This window comes from Lutjanus erythropterus, chromosome 15 (assembly GCF_056507025.1).
Source record: "Lutjanus erythropterus isolate fLutEry1 chromosome 15, fLutEry1.hap2, whole genome shotgun sequence".
In the NCBI taxonomy this organism is placed as follows: Eukaryota; Metazoa; Chordata; class Actinopteri; order Lutjaniformes; family Lutjanidae; genus Lutjanus; species Lutjanus erythropterus.
In genome coordinates this window covers 32,096,391-32,119,735 of record NC_139331.1, presented here as the reverse complement: position 1 = coordinate 32,119,735, position 23,345 = coordinate 32,096,391, and the positions used below count along the sequence as shown (strand labels likewise).

Here is a 23,345-nt window from a genome sequence, read left to right as displayed (position 1 = left end):
GGAGTGCGGGGGGCACCGGGGCTGTAAGCTATACAAGATAAATAATTCCAGATGAATAATTCAAAATCATTATAATGAATAAATGGAAGGTAATTATCCTGCTCTAAGTAGCTGCCCGTGATTCAACGTAAGCACGAGGCAACAGAGATAAGAGGGGTTTCCCGGAGTCAACGAGGGACAATCACCTGCTTTGTAGAGAGAGGCGAGGGAGAGGAGACAAAACACCAGTAAACACTAATGATGAGGAGAGCCTCTCACGCATGACATTATCTACTTTTAGAGTGTGTGTTTCTGCGTGTGTGTGAATAGGTTTCGCTTAGTGACCAGTGGCTAAGCTGCAGATGTACAGATGAACATAAAAGGTTTGGGGAAGAGATGCTCCCTCGGTGTGACTGAAAAGCCTTTGTGGGGGGAGTCCCTGAGCAGCCCCCTCCTGACCGAGCCGCTGCACAGGAGAGATGACGAAGATGAAAGGGAGGACAGGATGGAGAGGGAGTCCACCATCATCTCCTTTGTCGTCCATCTGCTGTCTTAGCCGTTCCGCCATTCTCTTGACAAGCTTAACCCCCTCCCCCTCTGCTGTCACAGGTGTGACCCCCCCCCCCCCTCACTCAGCCCTCCTCTACATGAGTGCCTCGGTACTCGAGTTTTCTGATTAAATTGAAAGCAGCACGACAAAAGAGCACCTTCAAATCATACATGTGCAACAGTTGCACTTTCTTCACGTTGTCTGCCACTTTACAACATATGCTGCAAGAGCCATTTAAAAAGTCTCCTTTATCTTGCATGTGCTAATGACATGAACTGTACTTCTTCAGTAAAACTGGGTTAAAGGGAGAGCTTGGATTATTTGACATGTGGTTGTATGAGGCACTTATCAATAGCAAGTGTATTACCTACAATAGATGGTGGTCAACATGCCCCCAGTTTGGAGAGGCAGACAAGAGTAGCAGCACTGAAGCCAAGCAATGTACTGTATTTTAGCCACCTGAAAAAGGGTCCACTTAAAAAAAGAAAACAGTATCAGTTTAAGTGTATGCAGTATTTAGAATATTTTCACCGCTTTACCTTGCCATCACACAGCCTTTTTTCAAACACAAAACCGCCCTTATATAAGCCAAACATCGTTCTCTCGCACTCAACCAAACTTCATTGGCAAAATCAGTAATTCTACAGTGCAGAACATGTGAGCTGCTGGTCTACTGCTGCCTCGATCTGTTAGTTTGTTTGTGTCATTGTGAGACTTCAGTGTTTTAAACGGTTAGTTCGGATTCTTCCAGTTCACACAATTTCAAATACACTAACAGACAGAGGCGGCAGCAGACCAGCAACTCTCATGTTCTGCAAGGTAAAATTACTTATTTCGCCAATTTAGTTTGGTTGACTGAGAGAGAGCGTTATTGGCTCATATAATGGCCGTTTCTTGTTGGAGAAGGCTTTCTGACAGCAAGGTAAAGAGGTGAAAACATTCTAAATACAGTGTTAACTTAAACGGATATTGACTTTTTTAGGTGTGCCATATCATATTGATATATCGTTATCATCACGGTAGCTCGGTTGTTACAGCGTGTGGCCCATGTGTCGAGGCTGTGAGTCCTCAGCAGTGGCCATGGGTTTGACCTCCACCTGCAGCCCTTTGCACGTTGTCATCCCCCAGCTCTGTCCCACACTTCCTGTCCTCCCTTCAGCTGTCCTATCAAATTAAAGGCATAAAAGCCCCAAAAATATATATACATATAAAAAAAGCACATTATGATAATGGCATTATCATAATATTATAGATTCATATCATGATAATTGCAAAATTACAGTGGGGTAGTTTGTTCCAAAAAGAAGAGCAATTTAAGTGGTGTGGAAGTGGTTTGGTTACAAAAGATCAGATGTACAATAAACCACAGTAAGAAGTCCTAGAAGCACCTGGTTGTGTACGAGGAGAGTTCTGCAGCTATTGCAAGTTTTTAACCAAACTATTTTTTCAGTATTGTGCAATATTAAAATATCATGCTATCAGGGCCATATCAGCCACCCCAAGTGGCTAAAACACAATTTTGTGCTGACCCTGTTCACAGCAGTTCACTGCTTAGCTTCCGTGTTTATAACTCCTCTCCGTTTTCCAAACTGGGAGTGTGTTGACCACCATCTACTCTAAGTAATAAACTGAGCATGGATGAGTACCTCATACAACCCCACTTCAAATAATCCTACCTGTCCCTTTAAATAACATCATCATACGGTGTAAGTAACTTATTCTGCACCACTGTCACCATCCAGATTTGACACAACAGAAGCCAGGAACAGAGAAACTGCACAAATATTTTGAAACCTAAAAATAAACTCATCCTGGACTGCAGCCTATGTTTGGGTGAGGAAGCATTTCTCACTTTGCTGAAGACCATCAGGACACACAGTCATCACACGTTTTCTTTTAGCACGAAGACCTGGTAAAAAAAAAAAAAAAAGAAAAGAAAAAAGAAATCTTTTTTTTCCATAAATCTAGTAATACTGACTCTGAGTCATACTTCAAGATCACAATCTGATGCCTTTCAATTTCCTGTAGTATGCAGGTAAAAATATTAGGCATTCACCGCAAAACACAGAGGTAGCTAATATTAAATCTGACAGCTTCTGAACTCCTGAGACAAAATGTACAGTTAACAAGATTTCGGTCAGAGACGATCCACTCTGCCCACCCTGACTGCCACAGTGACCTGGATAGGCAGCTAAAAATGGATAGATGAATGAATGGATTGTAGGGAGGAGAATCAAGAACCTGTTTCACTTTGTCATACATCAGAATCGTATGCCTGAAAGCTTATCAATGCATTTTATTGATGCCAGTATGTTTTTGTTTTTTGTTTTTTGTTTTTTTAAGAGTTGCACACTGCAAAACAATGACGTCAAACTCCTGTATCCACGCTGCCGGAAACTTGTAACAAGGAGGAGTCATGTCAGAGAAGAAGTCTCTACACCGTGTTAAGATTCAGATTATAACAGCTTTGTTGACGTTGGAAACTTGTGTACGCCCCTATTTTTTCCACACAGAAAATTGATTGACCTGCACCCACAAGCCCTTTAGAGGACACTAACAGTATATACAGGTGTGGATGTGCCAAAGTAGGTGTACAGATCTACTGAATCTATACAAAGAGCACTGCAAAACATATAAGAGGAGATGCATGAATGCCTCTTAATGTAACCTGTCATAATTGATGATAAATACCATGAGACAATATAAATTAGTCCTTTTGTCCATATATACAAAATTAATCCCACAGAACATACATTTAGAATATCCGCCAACACGTCTGCATAAAAACACAGTAAGAATAACAGTTAACAATAGGGATGCATCTTGAGCTGCAACAATTAATCAAATAAACTGAACATCCTTGGGTTGTGGACAAAACAAGACATTTAAGGATGTCAGTCTAGGCTTTGGCTCACCATTTTCTGAGACTCTGAAACAAACAACTATTAATAGATTCAAAAGATCAATGATAAAAATAATAAGTTGCAGCCCTAGAGGCATCGATGCATTGGTTGCTGTGGCATCAAAAACTGAGTGACAGTGAATAAATGTATGCAACTGATGGCAGAAACAACACTAAATTTAATAACTGACCACTGGCATTGACCAACTAATCTTTCACATCATGGCTGACACCTAGTCTGCTTAATATGGTCACTCTCAGCACCCATCTCTAAATAATACCATCTTAACGAGATCAACAAATCCTGCAAAGATAGACATATCATACAACCTTCTCATCCAGCAAAGGGCAATAGTTTAAAGCTTCATTCAGGTGGTCGGGTTTGAAGGGGCAGCGTCCAAGATGCTTCATGTTTAGAGGAACATAACAATGGTTTTTATCATGCACAGAGCCAACAAAATGCAGCATATGGGGTAAGAATCCTTATTATGTCTGACTATCTGATGCTATTACTTTAGCAATCTATCTGTTAAACACACCTTTACACACCGTCATAATGGTGTGGAAGATTTTTCTTTTTCTGTTGAGTCTGAATGAAGTGTGTTTTACCATAAGTTTAGTGAGAGAAAAGAAAAATAGGTGCAAAAATATTTCCTGTCTTGACACTTATTTTATTTTTGAGATGTTGCGTACGTAACTCGCTGCACGCCATCACCTCCCAGCTCAGATTAGGGGTGGGAATCTCTCAGCACCTCACGAACTGACTTGATTCCAATTAAGAGGGCCACAATGTGATTCTAAAATGATTATATTTGCATCTTGAGGTTTTTGACTGATATACACATTTTATTTTTCACACTATGTGACTTATGACATATTTTTGACATATTTGTCATGATCCATTATTAGTGTAGTTAGACACAACTTGCAAACGGTGTGGCTCTTGTCCTCGTCTCTTTTCCCTTCAACTGTATAGAACCCAAAAGCTTTTAAACCAGGGGCAGTTTGCACAAAGATAGACATTGACACTGGCTGAGTTATATCACATAGTCAAATTCATCTGTTGCACAAAGCAGTTTAAGCACAATGAATTCTGGGTAATAATTAACTTTTGCAAAATTAAAAAAATGAACAGAGTGACTGTATCCAACCATTCAGCTCCATTTACCCCAGCAGAAAATATGTCTTTTGGAGGAATTAAACAGTTACAGTGACAGCAAACTGTGTTAATCCCTCTGTTGAGAGGAGCATCAAAGATGTTCAAAAGAAGACAGAAAAATACAGTACGAGACACAAAGAAATCATTGCTCTCTCTATAACAATGTTAGCAACCCACAAATTATAAGCCATGTTTTCCTCTTTTTTGTTTTTGGGTGCTACTGATGAGTTGGTGGCACTGATTGTTACTATGGTAACACGGGCCTCAGCCTGGGGGTAATGTGACTAATTTTTTTTGGCTTACACTTAGCCAGTCTTTATTTTTGTGAAATGGTCTAACTTACAGCAGACTAATCTACAAGTCAAATTAAGACAAGTCTAACACTACAGACTAGTCTAAAATATCTCAAGAAAAAAACTCAAGAAGTAGTCGAGCTTAGAACATAAACATAATGCAATATGCCAGCAGCTGCTGGTTGATGGACTGTCAGTGGCCCTAAAATAACATCCCAATATTTCAGGGTTTTCTATGATTCTTGATTATATGACGAAATACCAAAGAATATTTTGGTTTAGAACTCACGATTGCTCTTGAGTTCTCCTCACTGGATTTTTGGCACCACTCATCCTAAACTGGGAGCTTCTGCTTTTAGATGGTGACACTGGTTTGTTCCTTTTGTTGTTCCAGTCTTCTTACATATTACCATAGTTTGTTGTCCTGTACATCTGATGTTTTGTAATCAAACCTCTTCCACACTACTGAAGTCACTCCCCTTTTTGGAACAAACTCCTCCACCATAATATAACCATTATAACAATATTAATTTAAAATATTGTAGTATTACCATTATCACAATATGTTTTTTTTTATCATAAAAAAAATACAATACAATATGGTACGCCCATACTGGAAAACTTCAACATATTGTTATTCCACAGCAGCCACACTGACAAGGTTGCCTGGAGATGTAGAAGTACATAATCCGCCGACTTTATTAATTATCATTATTTTCACCACAATCAATGAACAAATACAAATAACAAAAGGTTGTAGTCTGTCAACATGAGCTGCTTTGTAAGACACTACAGGACAAAAACACTTGCTATATCTGCACCTTTAAATAATTTGACATTTATGTAAATGACTGCAGTTGTGGTGGGCTGTGTGCATTATCTCCCCGCAGTGTACCCTGGACCTGTACTTTGACTGTAGTGTGGTATAAAAAAAAACAAAAAACAGACATTTAGAGCAGTTTTGTCTGTGCGTTCCCACTGAATTTTAACAGGAAATGTTCTGCAATAAATGGGCAATTTAGCTCAGTGTAAACCTGAACTGTCAGGACCTCTGACCTGCAGACAGACAGGCAGACACCACACAGACAGACAGACAGACAGACAGACAGACTGCATTCACAGTGAAGAGATCAACAAGTCTCACCAGACCTCACATCTGTCCTTGTCACATAGCTCTGCTAAACCACGTTATCTACACCTCCTTATACTAATATGAAGCATGTGCTAACGACCAAAAACCTCCCCACGAAGCTAACGTTAGCATGCTAGCTTATATGTGTCTGTGGTTCAGGTCTCACACAGAGGAGAACAGTTGAACCACCGTCTGTGACCGCACGGACAACACGGTGGTTTTCATCACTGTATTTAAATTAATGTCATCTGTTGTTGTCACCGTGTGTGTTTAAGGTCAGTTTAGCCTTCATGTTGTGCTAGCCTGCTAGCTGCAGAATGAATGGGGGGTTGGGCTAGCCTACAGCAGCATCCAGCCTCCTCTATGAGCGGTCGTTAGACAGACATAACTCACCTGGTTGTAGTGCACCCTGAACGGTTTCAGGTAGTCCGACTCTGTGCACGGAGTCACTTCAATGTTGTTTATCTCTTCCATAGTTTAACACTCGGAGCTGGATTGGAGGCTCACCGATGGTTGTCTGTCACCGCACACTAACTGACAGCGGAGGAATGTCTACGGCAGCCGGGAGAGGACATGAGACCAACCAACTGTCAGGATGGCAATACAGGTTAAAGGGACGATGGAGGGCAGTTATTTTTATGATACGGACACTGATTTATTTTGTATTCCATGGAACAATAATACAGATAATAAGCTTTTTTTTTGGATTTAGATGTTTATAATAAAAATATAATAAAAATCCTGGAACACATACCAACATCCAAAAATAAAATAAATAATAATTCATTCGCATACATACATTCATTCATACACTGCAGTTTAATGTGCTTTATGTCAAATCCTTTATTCAGATCATAAATATTTTTTAAGGGGACTTAGATTTAATTAAATCGAAAGAAACTTACTGAAATGCATACAAACTTCAAACAATAAAATGAAATAAAATAAAAATAACAAAATTATATAAAATAAAAATGAAGAATATAAACAATAATAAATAAAATAATTAAATTAAGTTAAATTAAATTAAATTAAATATCCCCAAATGCTTTGGAGGCACTGTATTTGAAGGGCTATGCATCCTTAGTTTCTGTTTTAATAAAGTTTTTTGACAGGTACATATAATCAAAAACTCCTGACTTGAATGGACCAGAGAATCACACACACTGTTAATCACTTTTACTCAATGTTCTTGAGGTAAACTTCCTGTTTGAGATTTACCTGATGACGGTTTCAGGTGTGATGGACAGTGTGTCGGATTCTTTGCTTTTATCCATCAACCAAGTGTGTGAATTGGCACAAACATGTATGTGGAGTGTAGAAACTGCCAAGTTGCATGTTTATTAATGTGAGAAAAAGAAAGAATAAGAGAATAAGAGTCGTTTCACCTCGACAAGATTAAATCACAAACTATTACAATGTCTTCTGTCCATCCTCCAGTTTTTACCTGCTTATCCTGAGCCAGTCTCTCATTGGGTATAAGGACGGGTATAATGATGGGTACACCATGTCATGGACGTGTCTCCAGTCTATTAGAGGGCTGGCACTATCGACAGACAACCATTCACACTCACACTCACACCTGCGGGTGATTTAGAGCCACACAGACGCAGGGTGAGCAGGTGGATTTTGCACCTAGAATCTGTCTTGCTGATAGTGTTAACCACTGGACCACCGCCACAGTTTTATGTGTGTATCATATTTAGCTTGGTGTAGTGTCCTATAAACATTATTTAAAACAGAGAAAGTCAACTGATATTTCATAAAATACGTGGAATATCAAGGAAAACAGGAGTTGGAATTAAATGTTAGTTACATACTGAGGATACCTCCATTAATACTATTGTATTGTTCCTCTGTAATTGAACTTACTCTGCATCAAATATATTAAATATATATAAATAAATAAAGTAAAGAAAGTCTGAAATCACAACAATGGTGGTGATAGGAAATGAAGACAAGGACAGTCAACTGGTGCTTCATCTCACCGTTTGTTTCTGACCATTGTGTTTTTTGTGTTTTTGACTTTATTCTGATTGGCTGAGGGGAGCCACCAGTCACAGGTCAGATAAAGGTGACGTAACTGTTACTAACTGGCCCTAAAGGAGAAGCTGCATTATTCATCAAGGGCAGTGTGTTTAGTGTTCTTCTGTTAGAACAAACTGTAAACCAGAACTGAACCTTTTTCTCAATGCAATGTAACAAGCTTTAAATATGTAAGTTTTCAAGCATTTTTGCTGCATATTAAACTCTATTTTTTATTATTTTGAACCGAGGTCCCTCATTTTTGACGTTTTAAAAGTGAAATTTTGTCTTGTTCTTTACAAACTTGCATTTGTAGATGGAGCGATAAAGTATATTTACTGACAACAGATTTCCAAAGTTTCCCTGAGCTCTTTATATATTTATGTGGGTTTTTATTGCAGTGTTGTCTGGTGGGTCAGAGGTCACAGAGATTTCTCTGGATTCTTTGAATCTTTTAATATTATGGATTGTATTGGGTGAAATCCCAAAATTCCTGCAATTTTATGTTGAGAAACTTTGTTTTTTTTCCCACGCAATTTTCCACAAAGTGTTGAACCTCACTCTTTCTATGCTTGTGAACAAATGAGCCTTTTGAAGATTCCCCTTTAATACCCAATCATGATAATGTCACCTGTTACTAATTAACCTGTTTACCTGATGAACATTTCAGACAGGTGAGTTTTGTCTTTCCTGGTCTTTTGTTGACCCCATCCTCTCTTTTTCCAAACGTGCTGCAGGTATGATGCAGAGTTATAATTAACATTGTGATTATTTCACAGATAAACCTAGAAACCCCCACCCCCTTTTAAAGAAAGAAAAAAGGAAGAATGAGCTCTTCTTTTGAACCGTTCTCATAAAGGGAACCATCACTAACCAACTGCTGTCTGTAGCTTCAACAACGTTATCTCCCAAAATGCCATTTTAATATTTTAATAAATCTATTATAGATATGTTTGGTATTTTGCTGTGGTATATTTCACTATTTTTCAGTATTTTCCGCAATATTTTCATCTTTAATTTTCATGTCATTATGACAGTTTTACCTAATGTTAGCCATGTAATATTAAAGGTGAGGCTCTAGGCATTGCAGGTCTTTTACTGGCTTTATTTTTTTGTATTATTGTTGTACTGTACAGTATTTCTGTACTGTATTGTATCCTTATTGTGCATATCCATGATGTGTGATCACGTGATGCGTCAGGTGACCACGATTGGATGTGTGTATATAATATTTCAATTAAAACATGCTATAATTTAATGATTGTCCAGCGCTGTCAATCAATCTGAGACTGACAGCATGTTCCCATCCTGTGATATGAGTTCATATTTGCAGTGCACCTTTAAAGAACCTGCTTCATATTAGTGGAAACCTGATGTGAGGTCCAGCATCCTCACCGTGCTGAGTAATGACTAAGAAATGGGTGTGGGAGCTCTTTCTCACCAACCCTGCCTCGAAGGGTGAGGCTGCATGATGTCACCCCCCTCTCACATCAATAACAGCCTTATAATGGAAAACAATCTGCAGAGCTCCAATCTCGATCGGGCTGACTTCCTCCAACAAATGAGCCCCAGTCCACCGCCCACTACACAAGGACAGGACGTAACACTCTTTTGCGAGCTGATTTACATCTAAATAAATACAGGCCTAGACGAAACAATGTGCGGACCCAAAAGAGGAACCGGCGTCTCTCCTCTGGGCACGTCCAATTTATATTGCCCGATCCAGCCAAGCTGCAGGGCACGATAAGACGGAGGGGACTGCCGAGTCGAAGCATTGTGCAGGAGTCACCCTGCTCTGGTCTGCTGCCACACTCAGAAAAAAAAAACTGTGGCAGAAGAATGAGAGTAAGGCATGAAGAAGTGAAAATACATAAGCACACAGTATTCCCCGCTGTTGAAAAAGTGTTTGTCACCAGTTAGTGTAACGGGTGTTGTTTTATGACTCTTCACAGCCAATTCACTGTGCCAGTGCCTTTAGTTGTGGTTGTAAAATGTTCTTTTTTTTTAAATGACCAGGAGTCTGTTTTTTACAACAGAATGCATTCTTATCGCTGAGTTGGAAAAGTTGTTTTCAGCTTTGAGTCAGCACTGATCCAAACTGGCAACAGGTATCCGTTACTTCCATGAACTGTTTGTTTGTTTACAACCCAACTCCAAAAAAAGTCGAGGCACTGTGTAAAACATAAATAAAAACAGAATGCAATGATTTGCAACTTGTATTCAACTGACTACAGTACAATAAAGGGTCAAGGCTGAAAACCAGCATTGAATGCCTTTGACCTTTGACCCTGCAGGTGGTACTGCATTAAAAACTGCATTATAAACCAACATAATTGTATAAAGGATAGTGCATGGGCTCAGGAACACAACTGTTGACTCTACCATGCAAAGAGAAAGAAATACAGTATATCAACAACATTCACGCTGCAGACTTCTCTGAACCCGAGCTCATCTGAGATGGACTGACGCAAAGTGGAAAGGTTTTTGAGCGACACATACTGCCATCCGGACGACATCTATGTCAGAAACGTCCCTGTTTATTTCAGCGAGACCCGTCAAAGTAGTAAAAGAGTTCAGGTACTGGACTGACCTGCCTGCAGTCCAGAATGTGGTGCATTATGAAGCACAATTACAACAACAGAGACCCCAGACTGTTGAACACCTGCAATCATATATCAAGCAAGAATGGAAAAGAATTTCATCAGGGGGAAGCAAGAAGTGATTCACTCTTACTTATGGGAGCAGAAAACACAAGAAGTAAAGGAAAGAAAGAGAGAGAAAAAAGTAAAATAAAACTTGACATAACACTCCTTTAAGCTGCCGTGAACACCAAAGACGTCCCTGTTAATAAAACCACTTAACATAAACGCTGACACCTACACATGATGCTAAGGTTGCAAATTATAAGCTCTTTCCATAATCAATCATTGGTAAATATTAAAGCTCAATTAATCGATTAATCGTCCTGACAAAATCTTAAATATTTTGTCACCTAGCCCATGAAACATATAAAGGGCTACATATTAAACACATATAAATGAATATCAGATAACATGCTCATAAAAATAATCAGCGCAATATTTCAGATCTTAATTTTATAGTAGATTAAATTTTACATGATTGATCAAATTCTTCCATTACTGATCAATTCTTATCATCCCTACATGATGCAAATGGTGCATCCAAGCACGTCATATTTTACTGGACTTCTTGGACCCTTAGCATGTTACTTGTTACTATTATTGTTGTTATATTACATATCGTATGTAAACAGTCTCTGTAGTGATTCTCCTCACTTCTTTGTGAATTTAGAAATACATCAGTATTTTGTTCTTCTACGAGGTGGACTTTCCTCGCACTGTTTCCTCTCTGGGGCCTCATTTGAGCATCGTCCACGAAAAGGCCTCCAAAAATCTTATCAGCTCCTCAGCCGGGTCGTGAGGCGCCCATAACGTGTTAATCCCATCCTTCCACAAACATGCGGGTCCAGGATCCTCGCAGTCACAACCAGTTACGGCCTGCAGGCGACTGATGCAGGCCAGACTTCCCCAGGGCTTAGCTCAGCGCCAAACCTGGAGCCTCCCGAAGGCACCAAACCTTCTCTTCCTGTCTGTCTGTGAAGTTCATCCTGCTCTGTCTGTTCATCAATAGCAGAAATATTTTCGTAAAAATTAGATAAATCATTTCAAATATATATAATACTATAAAAATACTGCAAAAATTCTAATGAAAATATGCAAAACAGGAGATAACTGATATATACATTAAAATAAGTTTGTATTTTTGTTTCAGTATCAACTTGTTACAGTCTCAATCAGGCATGTAGCGTTTGCATATGTCGTCCATGATTACCAGTGGTTACGAGCTAAACTGTGAATGCAAAATAATAAGCAAAGGTTACACTGCAACTGTGGCTCCAAATGGGAATTGAATTTATTTTTGTTCTCTTAAAAGCCTCTTCTCTTTTAATAGCAATTAAAAGTATTTACATTGTTTATGTTCTACAATGCAAAAAGCCATCCTGATCAGTCTGTGTGGAACTTGATAAATGCCGTCCTGTCACCATCATGTCTGACTGTCCTCACCTCCATCAGCTCCTCACACACCTCAAACACACAACACACACACACACACACACGTCTGCGCGGCATTATCGGGCTGCCCTTTTGACTCAGGACGCTATTTTGAAATCCAGGCTCACATGGGAGGATATAGGAGCGTCTCCAGGACAAGGCGAGTGGCGGCTGAACGTCCAGACTGCTGGACGGGTGGATGCCGGCCGTCTTGACCCACACCCTGAGCCCGCTAACAGAGGCGCAGCAGCCACCTTGGCTAAGTGCATTCCCCGAGCCTGTGGCCCAAATCCCTGCTTGACCCCGGCTGATAAACTACGCTATGGATAGACTACTGGAGAATTTTTCCCTTTAAAATGAGGGTTAGTCCAAAGTTTCCACAACAACAAACGGCTCTCTGGGCTTCTGTGGTTCATGTCATAAGCCATTACCATTTTTGGAGCTTATAAAGACTCCAATGGATCTAGCGTTATGAATTTTATGGAACAAAAGAGACTGGAACACACTGATTAATTTACAGCATTTAACATTTCAACACTACTGTGTCTTCATCAGAGTCAGACTGAAAAAAGACTTGAGGCAAACAATATAAATATATCAATATAGATGTACTTTCTGTTTAACCACACATATGCAAACGTAATTAAAAGCAAGTATATCTCCAGACACGTTATCAGCCAAGACTAGGACTGCATTCAGCCTCGACGAAAGGTAGCAAAATGTTTATTTAAACAGAAACGGTGGCGCATTGAACGCCCTGTTCTGTGCAACTGTACTGCACTGCACTGCAACGACGGTGCCGCTGCAAAATACTGGGGGAGAAATTGTATCGGTAGAATATTTGCACGTCGTGAGGCGAGCTGTGGTATTAAAATGACTACATCACAGCAAAAGAAAAGTTAACAGCTGTTAGCATGTTTACAATTGAACCAGCATTAATGTCCCAGGGGCTAATTTGCCACTTGCAGCATGGACGTTGCTCTTGGTTCTCAGGGACTTTGAAAATGTAGTTAGCAGGTGCTGCAATGCTACTTGAAGCAAGTGACCAATGACAGGACTTATACCTGCAGCGTGCATCTGGTGACTCAGACTCAGTGGCACCAGTCAATGTTTTTACATTATTTACATGTATAGTGTTTGAGTTTTCTTTCAGAACATTGTCATGGTGTGCAGCTTCACTGTTTTGGTTCACCATCACTGCTCTCATGAACGCTGTCTCCAGCTCACTGTCTGCTTCACGCGCTCACCACAGCAGACTGATGAAGTCAGTGACTAGCTGGTGAAAACAGTGAAACATTGGGTCAGTTTTTCTCAGGTGTTGGTGGAGAATAAAACAGAGTTAAAAGAAGAGACTAACATTCACCACGAGGCCAGAAACATGACTCCAAATTAATGCTGATGTTGCTCTGTGTTTTGCTTTGTGTCTGCCCCCGAGTGTCCAAAATCATAAATGGCAATCAACGGCAGTTCAAATCACAAAAATTAGGATTTGAATTGGACTTGAGTCATCTATGGATTGAATTGAATAATTGAAAAGAACCGACTTGACTTATGTCTGAAAGAACAAGTATTACTGACTTGACTTTGATTCTAGAAAAATGTTACAAACATAACAGTGACAGGCATTTTAAACACCACTAACCATTAATATTTCAGCACATGCACTGAAATGACTCAGTATCAGCCATGTAAGAACAGTTTCTACCACTTTCAGCACCCAGAAACCCGAAAGACTTTCAACTGAGGTGCACAAGAACTAAAAACAGCCCTGCAGATATTGTCTGCAATTTGACTTGTAGTATATATCAACTTTATCTCCATTAAAATGTTTACTAGCAATGATCACGAAAAATCGACCGATAGAGCTGCACAAAAGATGAGATAAGATTTTCCTTTATCAGTCCCACAACATGGAAATTTTCAGTGTTACCGCAGCAAAGTGGATAGCAAAAATATAAAGAACCATCAATAAAAATGTAAAATAAAACATAAAAATATAAGCAATAGCAAATATAAAAAATATTAACAATTTGAACAAGAGGAAATTGAAAAACAGGAACAGTATATATAATATAAACAGTAATAGACTTAACAGTTGAATTGACACCGTCTCACAGGGGGAATACTGATATTGTGCAAAGACTGATTTAATACATTTCATTAAAATCTTGATACTGCACATAAAAACCAGTGAAACAATCAGGCCAGATGTGTGACACATGGCAGGAGGACAGGGCCTTAAATAAATGAATCTGATCTGTACTGAGCTCCTGTCTCGTCAGGAGAAAACCCCTCCTCCTCCTCCTCCTCCTCCTCCTCCTCCTCCTCTCACTGCCATTGTAATGGAGACCCTCCTCTTGTCAGGCCCTTATATTTTTAGGAAAAGCTATTATTGTTCTGCTCCCTTGTTGCCGTCGTGCCCCAGGATGTGCTCCCCAGAACAAGGTCAGAATTCCTGTTTTGTCGTCATTATTCTACCAGAGAATAGGTGACTCACCCACAATGCTCTCTGTTAGCTGGGGTTCCTGGTACTTGTTTGTCTTCCATGGATACAAATAGACCTGAGATGGCATTCGGCCGAAGCGAAGAGAAGCTATTGTGGCAGAGAATAGTTTGAATTCAGTCTAACTCAGACGGAAGTTACACTGAAGTCACTCGCTATAGACGGACCAAGAGACAAAAAGAAAGTTCTTAATTTATCCTTAAAACCTCGCAAGACCCAATGATACAGTAATAAATCTCCGGCACACTGTCTCCTTTACAGCTGGTTTATTCCATACTTATTTCATGCTGAACCTCCTTTATATGGAGCCGCAGCCTTATAGATTTTGGTGTTTAAAGTCTCCCAGCAGGACCCTACTGATCTGAGAAATTCTTGACTAGATGCCAACAAAGCGCTGTAATATTTTCTGAGTATTCAGAACAGTGGAGACAAACAACTGCGAGGCAGTAATTCTATTTTTTGACTGCTCTGTTTTATACGACCATTGATGTCTGACTTCTCATTGTTCTTAACCGACCAATAGGAGCCACAAGATATGAACAACTGCTTCAGTTTGAAATCTTGTTAAAGCTAGAGACAGCATATGTGTGTGTTGGCAGAACTTCACAAATATCTGCTGGTTGCATCTGGCAGCTCTGGTGGCATTGCAGAGGGTGCTTCACCAGCTGTTGCTTGGCGCAGATCTGCACTTTCCTAACTGACGTCTTCTAGTTTGCAATGAAGTTGCAGGAACAAGTGATTTTTTTATATAAATCATTAAAAATCAGAGGAAACTTGTTTCAGTAGGAATAAAACTGCACCCTGTTCTAAGTAACTTCATCAAAAAGGCTTCGAGATCTCAAAAAAATGCTTTATTTGTAAAAGAAGCAAAATGTTTTTGGAGCTCAAACTAAGTGAAAACAGCAAGGACAAAATTATAAAATACAAAAGTGCAAAGAGGATTGATAAATGTCTATAACAATGACTTATACTCTGATATTACACAGATAATTATTCTATTACTTTTGCACATGCTTCAGTCATGGCTTGCTAATTTCATTTTATTTTATCAAAGAAGGAAAGCTGAAACACTTTTATGTGAACAACAATGCTGCACACACCAGGTTTATTATTTAATAAGGAACATTTTGCAGTGATTGGACAAAATTTGTTGAATTTGTGTGAATTGTTGCCGTTGCAACATTGCAACTTCCCACAGGGACTGTTTTACTATAGATTTTAATGTTGTGTATTTTATAGTTTTCAACAGGCCCTGGATGCTGTGCCACATTTTCTCTTCATAAGAAGAACTGCACAGGGATTATGGGAAAATTTAAATTAATACCACTTTTGTATTTCCCTGCTAATGAGATGTAAATATGTCCCCACTGAAGTTTAAAAAAAAACCTCTGGACTGGATGTCTTCTGAGGCTGCTGGGTCCATTGAAGCTTGATACTATGGGACAGCTGCTGCGGCTCCTCCGTCCCCCTGCTGAGACGGAGCCTATTTTAACAAGCCAGACCCATTGTCTTTTCCCAAGAATGACCACAGAATGTGGTCACATAGTTTTTATTTGTGTGTGTGTGTGTGTGTGTGTGTGTGTGTGTGTGTGTGTGTCTTGGTGATTGGGACAGGATGTGAGACATGGCTGTGGTCCTGTCATTCGCATCTCTATGGAAGCACATGCCATCAGAGCTAATTACCTGCCTGGAAGGACCAATTAAGACGTCCTCTAATGACCCCTGACCAGATAATAAACACAGGGCTTACAGTAGTGGGACGTGGGGAGGGACTGACGGGTGCAGGACGGTGACATTTGAAGTCAGCTGCGTGGAGTCATGGCTCCCCATTTTTCAGTAACAACACAATTTGGGAGCCGTCATCACAGCAGAAAGTCTCCATTGTTCAAATGTGTGCATTCACCCACATTCTGCTTGATAATGTTCAAAAGCCAAACAAAGTAAACATGTCTACTTTTTCAATAATGTCTTCAATTTCATCAAAATCAGCAGCAGGATCACAGTTCAGGCCTCCACACTCCACCAGCTGCAGAGCTCCAGGGGACTTGACCGTTTCACTCTTATTCTCAGACCATATACCTCTCAGTGAAAGCATTATGTGTTGTGAATGTACAGTAATGCCTTAAGAATAAATCCATTGTGTTATGGCGTCAATACAGTCCTTTCCTCTGGACCGGCTGTAAAACCCGACACTTTGTTTAAGCTGCGCTGCCTTTATCTTTTTTTCTAAGTGTACGAGTGAAGCCGTCACAGCTGGACTCCAGCAGCGCGGCGAGATGATTTCGATAAGACGTGACTAAGCTGTTCTTTGAACAAACATGGCCACCGAGGCCAGAGGAAGGGAGGAACAATGGAGGTGAATTACAGCAGGCTGGAGGTGTTAGCAGTTAGTCATTTCAGTTACAGCAGTGGCTGTTGGTTTACTGCAAATGAGCTTTGTGTTGACCTTTAAATAGTGACCATGAATGAAACGCTGCTGACGAGCTTCCGCACAGTCACATATTTAATTTCTTGCTCAAATATCTGGTGCAAATATTTGTTCATCACCCAGCTGAGCACCGGTACCTCACTATTTTTGTGGTTTCCAAGTGTAATTGTTGCCATGGTGTTGTGCATAATTTGTACAACTTGTTTACCTTTTCTACGATCAGATTAAGTCAATTAAGATTAATTGAAGTTGTGTTTTCCCTTCAAAGGATTATTTTATTTAGCAAAAATAGCAGTGCTTCTATTTTGAAGGGTGGACAGTGCTCTGTTGTATTGTTGCTTGTCTTGATGGATTTTAAGTGGATGTGAACCGTTAAGAGGAAACCTGAAGACTTTTGCAGCACGCAGCTAACAAGTTTTCACTGTGATTTTCTGCAGAAAACTTCATGTAAACCAGCAGCAAGAAAGCCAGTCCTGTCTGCTTGTGCTTTCAATGAATTATACCTTAAATTTAAGACCTTTGAAGACCCTTTAAGTGCCATTTAAAACTAAATTTAATGCCAACTTAACAGACATAAGGGCAAAAGTATGAAGGATATCATGGCATTGTAATGATTTTGAGTTTCAAGTATTTGTAATTTTTTAATGATTATGTTATTTTTTGTTTGTCTTCTGTTGGAATTAATGTCTTAACTAGTATTTTTAATGCAATGTCGAGAAAATTGAGAAATTCAGACTACAGGCCAATAACTTGTACAATAACTCACTGTGCAATGTACACAAAACTGTTATTACACTGTTATAGATGATTATAGCTTGATGCACATCTTTGCATAATTCTTACATCCATTTTTGTATTTCTAGTCATCTTATATTTTCAGCATATTGCAGTTTTATATTTTTATTTTGCTGTTATATATTGTACATAAGGCGCACGCAACTTTATGTACTTTTTATTGTATATATTTGTTGTTATTGTTATATCTCATTTATATATTGCAGTAGATTGTACATATTTTTTACATATTTCTTATTCCAATTCTTGTACTTTTCTAGGCTCATACATCTAATTCTGATTCTGATTTAAAAACTGAGAGAAAGAAATAAGTCATAATAATTTTGGGGGGCCAGATCGCCCAATCCTTCTGGTTTAAAATGCTGACATGCTGCACACCGTATTCTAGGTTTATACTTGTATTTCTAGAATCACAAATAGAAAATAATCCTACTAGAGAACAGCACATATGCTCTTCATTTCCTCATCTTTTCTTTCATGGATTAAGCACCAGTGTGTCTGGCAGGTGGTCATGTTTTGAATTTAATTCAAACCTCAGAGGGTTAAAGCACTTTTCCATCTTCCAAAACCAATTCCACTATACCACCTTGAACCTGCCTCCCTGCTGATGTCAGAGGAGGACACTGATGGGGTCATTAAGGTGAAATACTGCTCCTGGATCAGTGGATAAACAGATTTGAACCAGGACGCTCGAGGCCAAATGCTCCTCTTTACAGAATTAGACATTTGGAGAGTTGACAACATGTTGCCATCAACCTTCATCTAAATCACAATAAACTGTTACATTTGACCTGCAGAAAGGTGTTTCATTGCACTTATCACACGTGATGATGCATTTAATGTCAAGTGGAAATGATATGCACATTATTGCAAAACAAATTATTAAACACAAAGCTAAATATGAAACTCACCAGTGTGTATTCTAATAAACTTGCATGCATTTTTTTTTTACTTGTTTTGTCATGTTTTTTGGTTCTAAATGTTTTGTTTGTAACTTCGTGTTCTGACTATTTTGGATCCAATCGTCTGATCCAAAAAAGATCAGCTGATTCAAACACAGACACATCCAGGGTTGAACATTGGTCCACCATGTAGGTCCAGGCAGACATATTCTAACAATTACTGAATAGGTGACGATGAAGTTTTGTACAGACGTTCATGGGTATGGGCACCATTATAAAAGAGACATCTGTAAAACTGTTGACAGGACACCTTGAACTGCAAACAAGGTCAGTTATGACTCTTTCCACTGGGATTTTTTGATGCATGGAGGTTTTATATTTGTAAAACTTTCCTTGAGCTGAAAAAAGTGATTTAAAATAGCGTAACGTCATCACGACATGAAGTCTACGAGCCCAGTTGGAACTCAAGGACGGGGGCAGCAGGACAAAAACACGACTACACATATTCAGTGGGCTGTATAACCAGAAAAATTGGCCTATGTGTCAGGTGAGCAACTCTCATTGGAGAGAATCGGCGCCATCTTTACATTCATTATCTAGGTCACCATAATGAATCTATGGTTTAGACCTGTATTTCCCCGACTGTTTTTTTCTGGAGACCCGCTTTTTAAAAATGAATAAACCCAGGATGACTCAATTCACACTACAGGCATTATCAGTAGATCTTGTGAAGGGGTTCTTTGTGCATAAATGAACATTTTTACTGACTTTTCTGTATCACCTCATATCATCGTAACATGTTATTGCAACTCAGGGGGACTGGGTTGGTTATTGAAAATAAATATATGTTGAATACTTTATAAATGAGAAATAAATGCATTTAGTCTGAGTTAAGATAAACTCTATATGACTAAAATTACAATTGAACATGGTGAACACAACCTCAGTTGAAGGCAGCAGCAGTCTTTTAAAGCAGCGACCTTGCATGGTTGTAGATTCTGAAGTCTGGTTTTCAATGTGTAGCTATTTAACAACAGATTTCATAATTTTTTCTTTCAGGTGATTTAATTAACTTTCAGTCTCTTTTCAGTCCAATTTGCCAAAATGCCGGTCTCACATTTTATACCCAGTATTTACTATTGAGACAACACTGAAATTACAGTGATTGCAGATGGAGATAATTACTACGATTATCATCACAGATCATTTTATGAGCCTGTTTGATCTGAAAAATATGAATATTACCTGGGCGAGGTTGAGCTACATCATAAGTGTTTCTTTTTCTTGTTTATTCAAGCTAAGATCCTGTCATCTGCATACCGCAGAGAGTGAGCGAAAGACATTAAAGGAGCAATGCGTAGAAACTGCAAGAAGCAAAAATGACTACAGCAGTCCAAATAATGAGTTGTTTCCTCTGGAACCAGTGGTGGACAAAGTACTCAACCCCAGTACTTGAGTCAAAGTATAGATACTCCTGGTCAAATATTACTCAACTACGAGTAAAAGTTGCTCAGTCAAATTTTTACTTGAGTTAAAGTACTAGAGTACTTGCTTTTAAAAATAATTAAATATTCCAAATTACAAAGTACATTGTATAATATCAATTTTCTGTATTGTTTTTATTGTATATACATTAATTTTGTGATATTTTTCACGCCGATAAAAACAATCCAACATTAAAAGCCTACCTGGAATTATTTCTCTTTTATAATAACATTTTGTGATTTAATTTTGTCTTTCTCCTGAGTTTTGTTTGAATGACAGAGGGAGAGCTTGCTTGCTCTTGTTACAGAGTGCCTGGATGACTTATTTCTACTTTGACATCAATCCCACTGTGATTGGTTTCCTTCTGTGAGGAACACAGCGTGTGACAGCTTCCAAAAAACAAAAAACAAAAAACAAAACAAAAAAATTAATATTCAAGTAAAGTACAGATACTCAAAAAGTGTACTTAAGTATAGTACTCAAGTAAATATACTTTATTACTGTCCACCCTCATTTCTAGACTCAAGGAAGCTCAGGCAGGCTGCAGGAACACTGCAGGAGCATAAGATGTGGTCAAAAACCTAAACTGACAATAACAAGTGAGGACGAGTCCTCCACTGTAATTGATCAGCTGTTTATAAATGTCAGCTGTCTGGTAATGTAAAGTTAAGACTATTATCCTGAAAACAAAAGCCCACTGCTCTGAAAATACACACTCTGGAGTTTGAGTTCAGTGAGTCTCACTGCCTGCCAGACTCCATTAACATTTTGCTCAATTTAACTGTTATAAAAATCTTCTCCTTCTACAACATTATTAATGATTTCTTATGACTCATTTACAGACATTTACTCATTAGGTGAACATTCTGCATTAATCACATCCTTGTTTCTTTAATCTACGATAACATACAGTGGTCCCTTAATGATTTATTACAGTAAATATATTACAGACTTTTCCTTTAAATAGCCCCAAAGGAAATGCTTACAAAAATATATTTTATTTTATTATTTTTTTCAGTCTAATAGGATTGAGCTATTCTCTTACCAGACCAACAACAAAGTGTTTTTAAAAATGGGAAGGACAATGACTCAGCCACATGCTACCAATTTGCAAAGAAACAAGTTATAGAAATTCAATTAACAAACAGAAAATGAGACAGAAAATCATTTAAATGGAATTAAATTTACTCAAGTGGAGTAAAAAGACTGATACCTATTTGTTTTGTCGTATTATGATCTAATGAATGATGCAGTTTCACACGTGTGAATAATGAAAAATCCTTCAGTGGATCAATTGAAATGAAATTGAGTTGACCTCCAGGCTGAGGTCAGGAGACCTGAATGTGGCTTCAGCCAAACTTAACCCCGGCCTGAACGCCCCGCGCGTCCTCTATCTGCTCTGACAGCAGCCGTTGTCTCGGGGGGTGGGGGGGGTGGGGGGACTCGTGTCCCCTGACAGCTCACTCGAGGGTGACGGTTTGGAAAGTCCACTTTGACCTTTGACGTCAGGGCTTCAGGACTGGACAGTCACCGTCCCCCCCCCTCCCCTCCTCCTCGCCCCCCTCAGAGGCTCGTCTCTGGCTGCTCGACCTTTCCAGTGACCTCTGGACACTGTCCATGTCAGTCATGTTTGGGCTGTTTGGCTTTGAACAACAGCGAGATCTGCAGCTAAATACTAACATCAGGTTTATCTCAGTGCGACAAAAGAAAGAGAGCGCGCACAGATGAGTTTTCTTTGTTTGAAGTCGAGGTGCAGCTGCTCTCTGGTCAGTGCTGAGGGGACACTGTGTTCATACTTGAATGTAGGTTGGAGGATTATAAGCCTGTTTATGAGCCTTCAATTGGATCAAACATTGTTAAAAGAATTCAAAGAAGACTTAAAGTATCTACTCTGTGAGCAGAATCCCCGAGATAATAGGAATATACAAAGATCTGGAAAGGTACTTTATGTAAGGATATCATCAAATACCAAATGTTAAATATCTAGCAAATCAATAAATAGCATTTTGCTTATCATCAAGCTGTTATCAGACCTTTATTTTGAAAGGGGTCAGTACTGCGATCATTGGTAATGATAAAGAACTCTATCTTTTACATAAAACTGTATTTTTATCCATGTTGTTCTTCTTCTACTTTTGCTGCTACTGTCATTGCAACCTGTGTACAGCATACATGGTACACTGTAAAACATCAAGTTTAGGACCCTGACAACAAAATATTATCCCACAGTTCATCACAAGGCAATTCAGAAAGGGTGACCAACAGTAGAAGTGCCCTATATAGCACTATAACACTTCTGACTATTCCATTATTAAACATTTGGAGATTATTATGACCTTATATCATTTGTGTCTGGCTCACAGCAGCCTGATCAATTTCTCATGTGGCTGCCCATGAAAAATGGTGTAGAGTAATAAAATAAAAATGAAACTGAAAAAAAAAAGTGGTATGTTGCACGTACAAACACAATATAGCTTGAACCGTTATTTGTGTATGACTGATTTAAAGATATAATCTGTGATAATTTCTCTAAAGATAACAATTTATAGACTAATTTAAACATAATCCCTTTTGATTATCACTAATGAGACTGTATCTGCAGAGACTCTCTGATCTCTGCCTGTATTTCTGTATTTTTTCTCATTGTTTTGCTGTGCTCGGGACGTTTCACCAACCCAAAACTCTGGTATCTGATGTCCTCTTATGAACAGCTTGGACAAATCCTACCGATTCTGCCTTTAATGAGGCACAAAAGACAGAAATGTTAATGCGCAGCTCTTACTACTGTTGATACATGTTACAGCTGTATGCTGCTGTTTCTTTTGCTGTTCTGCCCTCTCCAGCTCCACCCACCCCCGACGATTGCTCCATGAGGTGCACCTGGCCCGAGGCAGGCGCTTCAAAGCACCTGTGCAGGAAGCAGAAGGCGGAGGGTTGTAGCGTGGGGACCCCTGCTGTTCCTGTGTCTCAGCATAGTTGTGTTGTATCAAACATTGTGCTGTTTTTTTTAGTCCTGATCATGTTTGGCTTGACTCAGTATCATCTTGATTTAGTATCTTTGTTATTTGTACTTGGGGCATAACGTTGCACGTAGCAGCCATCTTGGATTTTCAGATTGA

At 39.1% G+C, this 23,345-nt stretch overlaps 1 protein-coding gene across 1 annotated transcript in view; it reads right to left on the bottom strand.

Moving 5' to 3' along the window:
- The window catches only part of nudt14 (nudix (nucleoside diphosphate linked moiety X)-type motif 14), a 29,244-nt gene extending 22,541 nt beyond the window's left edge, over nucleotides 1–6,703 (bottom strand). Inside the window, exon 1 of the mRNA XM_084737679.1 lies at nucleotides 6,409–6,703. Within this exon, the coding sequence (XP_084593805.1) occupies nucleotides 6,409–6,489 (81 nt within the window). The 5' untranslated portion in view covers nucleotides 6,490–6,703. The remainder of the gene's footprint in view (nucleotides 1–6,408) is intronic.
- Between the last annotated feature and the right edge of the window lie 16,642 nt (nucleotides 6,704–23,345).